Below are 7,663 nucleotides of genomic sequence, written 5' to 3' on the forward strand. Positions count from 1 at the left end.
CGGGGTTCCCAGGCGGTGTGGGGGGCGGTTCTGCGCCAGCGGCCGAGGCGAGTGGGCGGCGCGGGGGTGCGGGGGTGGCGGTGCCGTCTGACCGGCGCGTAGCGGTTCGGCAGACGGGCGCGCAGGCAGCGCACGGAGAGAAGCGGTGCCCGCCAGAGGTGCGGGGCGCCGGGGTTCCCAGGCGGTGTGTGGGGGGGGCGGTTCTGGCCCAGGGCCCGAGGCGCTCTGTGGTGTCCAGGCTCTGAGCCACGAGCGCAGCCGAGCAGCCCGCCTTCCTGGCTCGCGCGCCTGCCCTAGACGGCGTCGTTGCTGGACGGGGCCGGGGCGCGTGGGGGGTGGCGGTGGCTGCTGAGGGAGAAATGTACCGGGGAGCGGGACCTGTTTGGGGGTGCCCCGGCGGGGCGGAGCAGGACTGAGCTAGGGGTGTGGGTGAGTCGGGCAATGGTGTTGGCGCTTCTGATAGCCCATTCAGGACTTGGGTCAGGGGGCTCTGCCTCCTGGGTGCTGTCTATTTCCAGACTCCTCCTTGATACCAGAGTCTCCTGTCTGCGTGTAGGTCAGGCGCATTTTGACAGCCTGCGGGGTGCTGCTGTAGAGGAGAGGTGAAGAAAAGAAGAACTAATAATAACGTCCTGGATTTCTGGAGGTGTGTGGGGAAAAGGTGGGGGTGGGCAGCAGCTCTTGATGGACACCAGAACCAGGGTGCGGTGACTGACCAGAGCAGGTTGAGTCCTGTTATATTTCCACAAATGCCCCCCTCAGCCAGCTCTCTACTATTTTCCTTCCCTTTCTCCTTAATTCCCAGCCTAGAATTTGGTGCAGTGGAAGATGAGTATTGGATGTCAGGGTAAAATGGAAGTAATCATTACTAGTATCACTGCACAACCTGTTTTCTAGAACATAAGTGCCCTTCCCCCAATTTATGCTGCGCAAGGCAGAGCGACTTGGTACACCTAGTGGCGAATCCTCAAAATTGGAGAAAGGAGTGTGACATCAGTAGAATATACTACTATCTGGAATTCTGAAGCAGCTCAAATGATAATATTATACCAACAGGTCCCTGCATGTTAAAAAGAGATAACATGAGTCCTCCTATCCTTGTTGCCCTTCTGTTAATCAAACACTCAGTCAGTACCATTATTTCCTGGCTGTCTTTAACTCTTTCATCTCTTTGTCCACAGGCCTGCTTTAAGAGGCCTCACTTCTGCAAGCAAGGAAAGGAAGAGAAGACTGGCCCAGCTCCCCGGAGGTTGGTGTGAAGAGGGGCACTGCAGGGCAGCTGCAGATCAGAGCATGCCTGGGGCCTTTGATCCAGGTGGGTGCAGGGCCTCCTCCCCTTCTCCAGCCCCGCCAGAGGTGCTCACCGCCTCAGCAGCCCCTGACCGTTTTCTCCGGGCAAAATGAGGACTACTGGGGTAGGGGTTGGTTGTGCTGGCTAGGGAGGTGAGGAGGCAGTCTGAGGGCAGGGACCAGGAGACAGGAAATGCTGGACATGTTGGACCCATAAATGGCCAGAGGTAAGATTGTCTCCGGATCCAGGGTGCCTGCTTTCCTACCTAGTGGTCAGACTACATTTCCTCCCGTGTGTTTACTTGTCCGTAGGACGGCCTGCCCTCTGCTGTGTGCTTAATACCACTGGAACGAAGAAAGGAGGGGGCAGTTGCACCCCATCGGTGCAGGTTGGTATGAGCACGGGGAGACTTTTGGGTGTGTAATGGAAGCCAGCGGGTGCGAGGGAGACTAGGGTCTGGGCGCTGATCAAGCTCTGCCGTCATCTGCACACTTTCCCACCATCCCATGCCTGTTTTGTTGCTGGCGAGGCAGTGGGGAAGCTCTGGGGTTGCAAGGTGTAGCCCAAATGGGGGTGACAGAGACTTTGTAGTAGTGCCACCGTTCCACCTAGCATTCAAGCCCAGGCTCCGTGCGGGTTCCTGCCAAGAGGCACCTGGAGGAGATTCACAGCCATGTCGTTCTCTCCCTAGAGCCGCTTGCAGTTGCAGCTCAGTTGGTGTTGGATTTGCTGCTGACCCGCCTCAACAGGTCTGCACCCACCCCGGAGCCATCCGTCCTCTCCGAGATTGCTGTGCTTCATCTGCCCTCTTTAGTGTTGACTGAGTGTGGCCTTCAACAGGTGACTGACTGGGTCTGAAGTGCGACTGACTCAAATTCTTGTTTCCTGCATTGCTGAGCCATCAGAAAGTGAAGAACGAAACTGTGATACATCTGTGGTAGAGGCTGGGACTGGCATAGGGGTATCCTTGTACTCTGAGCCATGACTGGGGCGGAGATTGAGACTGGTGCCCAGACCAAAACTGAAAAGAAAGCTGGAGAGGAGGCAGGAGGTGGGGCTGAGGGAGAGAATGAGGCCCCAATGGTGGTCAGACCCAAGGTTCGGACCCAGGCTCAAGTAATGTCTGTAGCACGGCCCAAAACGGAATCTGAGACTATATCTGGGGCAAGGCCCAAAAATGAGGCCCAGGGGAAGAATGGAGCCAGGCCCAAAACAGAGGCCCAGGCAATGCCTGGGGCAAGACCCAAAACTGAATCCCAGGCAATGTCTGGGGCCAAACCCAGAACAGAATCCCAGGCTATGACTGGAGCAAGACCCAAGACTGAGGCCAGGGCTATAGGTGGAGCTCGTCCTAAGACTGATGGCAAAGCAGTACCTGGGGCAAGGCCCAAGGATGAAGCTCAGGCCTGGGCCCAGGCTGAGTTTGGGGCTGAAGCAATATTCCAAACAGATGGCGGTTCCCAGAACAATTCTGTGGCCTGGCCACTGATTAGTACTGATTCTGGGTCAATTGCCAAACCTATGGCTTTGCCTGTTGATAGAGAGCTAGTTACTGTGGATGCTGATACTTTTCCTGGCTCCCAGCTTCAGACAGGAATCCAACCCTGGTTTGGTTCTGGGGAGGAAGCTAACATGGGGTCTTGGTGCTACCCCAGGCCCAGGACCAGAGAGGAGGCCTCTAATGAGTCTGGGTTTTGGTCAGCAGATGAGACCTCTACGCTGTCATCTTTCTGGGCTGGAGAAGAAACTGGTATCAGATCATGGCCCAGGGAAGAGACCAATACAAGGTCTCGGCATAGAGCTAAACATCAGCCTAATCCCCGATCCAGGCCCAGATCCAAGCAAGATTCTTATGTTGACTCCTGGTCTGGATCTGAGGAAGAATCTGGCAACAACCCCTTCTGCTTCTGGGCTGGAGAAAACACAAATAACTTGTTCAGGCCTAGGGTCAGGGATGAGGCAAATATCAGGCCCAAGCTTAGGGCAAAGAGAGAGGACTTCTTTGAATCGGAATCTGAAGATGAGTACTATAAGGAATCCTGGTTTTTACCTGGAGAAGAGGCCAATAGTCGATTCAGGCCCAGAAATAAAGAAGCAGCTAATAGTATCTTGAAGCCCAGGACCCAGAAAGATGTTAATAACAGTGATAGGGTCAAACAAGAGCCCAGGTTTGAGGAGGAAGTCATTATTGGGTCCTGGTTTTGGGCAGAAAAAGAGACCAATGTGGAGGCTGGGGCTTCAGCCCTCTGTGAATCTAGGCCAGGGACTGAAGAGGGGGCCATTGGTGGGTCCTTGTTCTGGACTGAGGAAAAGTCCAGTTTGGGGGCCGTGGCCAGAGAAGATACCCGGCCAGAATCTGAAGAAGAGGCCATATTTGGTTCCTGGTTCTGGGACAGGGATGAGGCCTGCTTTGATCTAAATCCCAGTCCTGTATGCAAAGCTGGTTCCAGGTTCAAAGATTCATCTGAGGAGGAAATTAATACTTCATCCAGGCCACAAACCTGGGAAGAGGTCACTGTTGAATTCATACCTGGTCCTTATCATGGAGTTGGCTTTCCATCCCAAAACCCCTTTAGAATTCCTGAAGAAGCAGCATCTGTGTACACTGAAGTGTTTGAGGGAAAGCCCAAGAACGTGGAACCTGCCCCAGAAGGGGAGGAACAGGAATCTTTGCTTCCACCTGATCAGCCTGACCCTGAGTTCCCCTTTCAGTATGATCCAGCCTATCGGTCAGTCACAGAAATTCGAGAGCACCTTAAGGCCAAGGAGAGTGCAGAGCCTGCAAATTGGTCCTGCAGCTGCATACAGTGTGAGCTTAGAATTGATTCTGCAGAGTTTGAAGAACTTCTTGTATTAATGGACAAAATTCGCGATCCTTTTATTCATGAAATATCTAAAATTGCAATGGGTATGAGAAGTGCTTCTCAGTTTACCCGAGATTTTATTCGGGATTCAGGTGTTGTCTCACTTATTGAAACCTTGCTCAATTATCCCGCCTCTAGAGAGAGGACAAGTTTCTTGGAAAACATGATAAATATGGCTCCACCTTATCCCAACCTAAACATGATTGAGACATTCATATGTCAGGTGTGTGAGGAAACCCTTGCTCATAGTGTGGGTTCCGCTGAGCAGCTGCTTGGATTAAGAATGCTTAGACACCTCACTACAACTACTGATTATCACTCACTGGTTGCCAATTTTATGTCTGGGTTTCTCTCCTTATTAACCACAGGCAATGCAACAACAAAGTTTCACGTGCTGAGTATGCTGTTGAACTTGTCTCAAAATGCTAAGGTGGTAAAAAAACTATTCAGTGCCAAAGCTCTCTCAATATTTGTGGCTCTTTTTAACATAGAAGAGAAAAATGATAATATTCAAATGGTGGTTAAAATGTTTCAGAATATCAGTAATATTATAAAGAGTGGAACAATGGCCTTAATTGATGAGGAGTTCAGTCTTGAGCCACTTACTTGTGCTTTCCACCAATTTGAAAAGTTAGCTGAAGAGCTACAAGTCCAAATAGACAATCAAAATGATTCTGAGGCAGGACAACAAAACTAATGGATTAACTACCTGCCTCTGATCAGCCTTATGTTCCCAAAGAGCCCTGAGTAGTGCTTTGGTGTTCAGAGTCTGGTTTGATGTTGTAACTTACAGTTTTAATGCTGATGTCAACTTTGTCCAATTCTTGTTTGAGCTGGATAATTTTGTGGATGCCAAATGAATATTGGAGCTGAAAACGTATTTGTTGATATTTGTCTTGCTCTCCAGATTGCAGTATTTTTTCGTATTGAGCTTCTAAAAGAACTGAGTCACTTGTGTAAGCTACCCTGCTATTCGTTGCTTAAAGATATGGTTCTCTATTTCAGTCTGTGTTTTCAATAAAGTTCTATGTGAAAGTTGATAGAAGTGACCCTTCTTCAGTTTAGGATCCAGGCTCAGTACATGGTGTGCACTGAAAACATTGATAATCAGTAGGACAAACATCCTCTCATTGGAAAATCCCATTTCTGAAGCTTAAGAAGGAAGAGCGTAATGTCGACTGCTTTAGAAAAGAGGGGCCCATTAAAATGGGTCATGAAAGGGTAGGGAAGACATTATTGCTAAACCATTCTTGGGTGTGAGCAGCAGTGGTGTGAAGAGACACTTGTAATTAGAAAACCTGCCCCAATAGCATCGATGTACCCTGTCTGCTTGGAATAGGTGAGAAAGGTTAGTGAGGACACAGTTGGGATGAGGTCAGTTTGGAGAGCTAAGTAAGCCAAATCTGCACATCTACACCTCACAGTACAGGTGTTGCATCACTGCAAACTAAAGGGAGAGAGGGGCTAGCACACCAATTAAATAGGAATAGGATTTCCTTTGTGATCCTACTCTGAGGAAACTATTATGGAAGTGCCGTGCAGCTATTAAAGAAGTGTATTAATTGATATGAGATGACACTGATGCTTTTATAGTCAGTGAAACAAGAACGGGACACTTGGGAATGTAAATCCCATTTTTAAAAATGTGTGTAAATAGACAATTTCAGTGCAACTAAATGAATTTCTAGGAAGCTATATCATATAACCTGGAATAACATATGTTAAATTTTCTTTCAGAAATAGGCATTGCAGAGATACAAAAATGAAGGACAGGTGTTTTAATACGCTCAAATTATAGGTGGACATGTTGGAAAGGATATAAAGGGATATGAGTATAAAGAAACTTAGAGATAAACCATTTTGGAAAGTTGGACAAAGTTGGAAAGGAATGAGAATTCAAATAGACTAGCTTTTTTTTAAACTTCTAAAATTATTATTATAATAGTTTGGTTTTACATTATTATATGCCTTTTTCCACCTCAGTTGTAAGCCCCATGGACTTCTCATAACCAAATCACCCGTGTGCCATCACCATAGTCCCGTGCACTTCCCTCACCCCATTTTTGATCCCATTCATCACTCCACCCCCCCATAAAATGTCTCTGGTATATAGTTGTTCGTTATTATTATGTCAAGAAGACTAGCTTTTAAAATCACTATCTGAAATATTGTAATGTGTTATCCAGAAAGAACAATAAATATAACTAGAATGTCTAGGTTATTCACATACATTTTAAAGTCACTGTAGTTCATAAGTTTATATTATTCTCTTGATTGTATAGAGATGACTATTTTTTTATCTGACTACTCCATTCAAAAGAGAACATTTCCTTTCACAGTGACAACAAAGTTCTGTAGAATGATGATGCCGCACACCATTGTGAAGGTACTTAATTTTACTACTGAATTTTACATTATGAAATGGTAAGTTTTATGTGTTTGGTATTTTTCCCCACAGTACGTAGTAAAAAATCATATACCTTAAGACAGAAAAATTGTAGAACTTAGAAGTAGAGTTAGTTTGGAAAGAATTCAGATATATGGGAAATCAGGGTTTTATGTTTGTTTTGTCAGGATGCTGTTAGGTTTTGAAAAGAAAATTATGACTCATAAATTAGGAATCATGAAGGATATTTTTCAACACAATGAACAACTAAGATGAAAAGAGTGAAGGAGATAGGTGTGTCTACAATATACTTAATGTGATGGTAAACAAAATATGGTTGCATTAAATTTTGTACACAAAGTTAAATGTTAGGATAAAATTACTGGGTTACATACAAAATTGAGGATAAAATTGCTGGGTTACATACAAAACTGGTTAATATCTTAAGAGCAGTACGTTGTAACCATTAATGTTATTTGATCTACTGGACATAAATCATTTCCCTAATATTTGGAAAAAATACAAGTTCACATCAAGTGAAAACTTGCTGTCAATAGGAAGTTAAGCCCAGCACTACACTGAAAGAATATTCAGTACCTATGTACTTCTTACTTTTGTGTAATGTCCTAATACTGCAACATGCTGTTCCCAACCACCACAGGATTCTAGTGAGCAAAGTTTATGGAAGTATGGCAAAGTGGCAATTTTACCTCCCTTCACAAACCTCCACTGTTAATAGATAACATCTTGGTGCAGGCAAATGGCTTTTGAACCTAAGTTTTGCTTATCAATATTTTCCAAGACCCACTGTGTGTTTTAATATTTTAAATATATTTAACATTTAAATAAAGCAAATGTAGATGTCTGTAATTTGTGAATTTTGTAAATTATGGGCTATATGAATACAAAATTTGTTAAATATACATTTATAATTTACATATGCTATATAAACCCAATAAAATATTAAAAATACAATCGCTGTTAGTATATAAAACAGAAGTGATTGATGTGTACATAACTAGAGAGCCAAATAGTCGAGAATATTACAAATGCGTGGCTGTCCAAACTCCTGGTGCAGTGTAGGTCACCACCCCGAGTCCTACGGAGCAGGGTGGGCGGTGA

General features: G+C 45.8%; 1 protein-coding gene across 3 annotated transcripts in view; it reads left to right on the forward strand.

The window, feature by feature from the left end:
- The window catches only part of GPRASP2 (G protein-coupled receptor associated sorting protein 2), a 31,150-nt gene extending 25,032 nt beyond the window's left edge, over window positions 1–6,118 (forward strand). Inside the window, exons 2-5 of one of the 3 annotated variants that reach the window (XM_012727118.1) lie at window positions 557–646; window positions 1,182–1,315; window positions 1,603–1,679; window positions 1,983–6,118. In XM_012727118.1, the coding sequence (XP_012582572.1) occupies window positions 2,273–4,852 (2,580 nt within the window). In that variant the 5' untranslated portion in view covers window positions 557–646; window positions 1,182–1,315; window positions 1,603–1,679; window positions 1,983–2,272 and the 3' untranslated portion in view covers window positions 4,853–6,118. Of the gene's footprint in view, window positions 1–543; window positions 647–1,181; window positions 1,316–1,602; window positions 1,680–1,982 lie in introns of those variants that run through there. The other 2 variants (XM_012727119.1, XM_012727120.1) reach the window with 2 other exon arrangements.
- The last annotated feature ends 1,545 nt before the right edge of the window (window positions 6,119–7,663 follow it).

The sequence above is a fragment of the Condylura cristata genome, unplaced genomic scaffold, assembly GCF_000260355.1.
Source record: "Condylura cristata isolate star-nosed mole 26May11 unplaced genomic scaffold, ConCri1.0 scaffold00019, whole genome shotgun sequence".
Taxonomy (NCBI): Eukaryota; Metazoa; Chordata; class Mammalia; order Eulipotyphla; family Talpidae; genus Condylura; species Condylura cristata.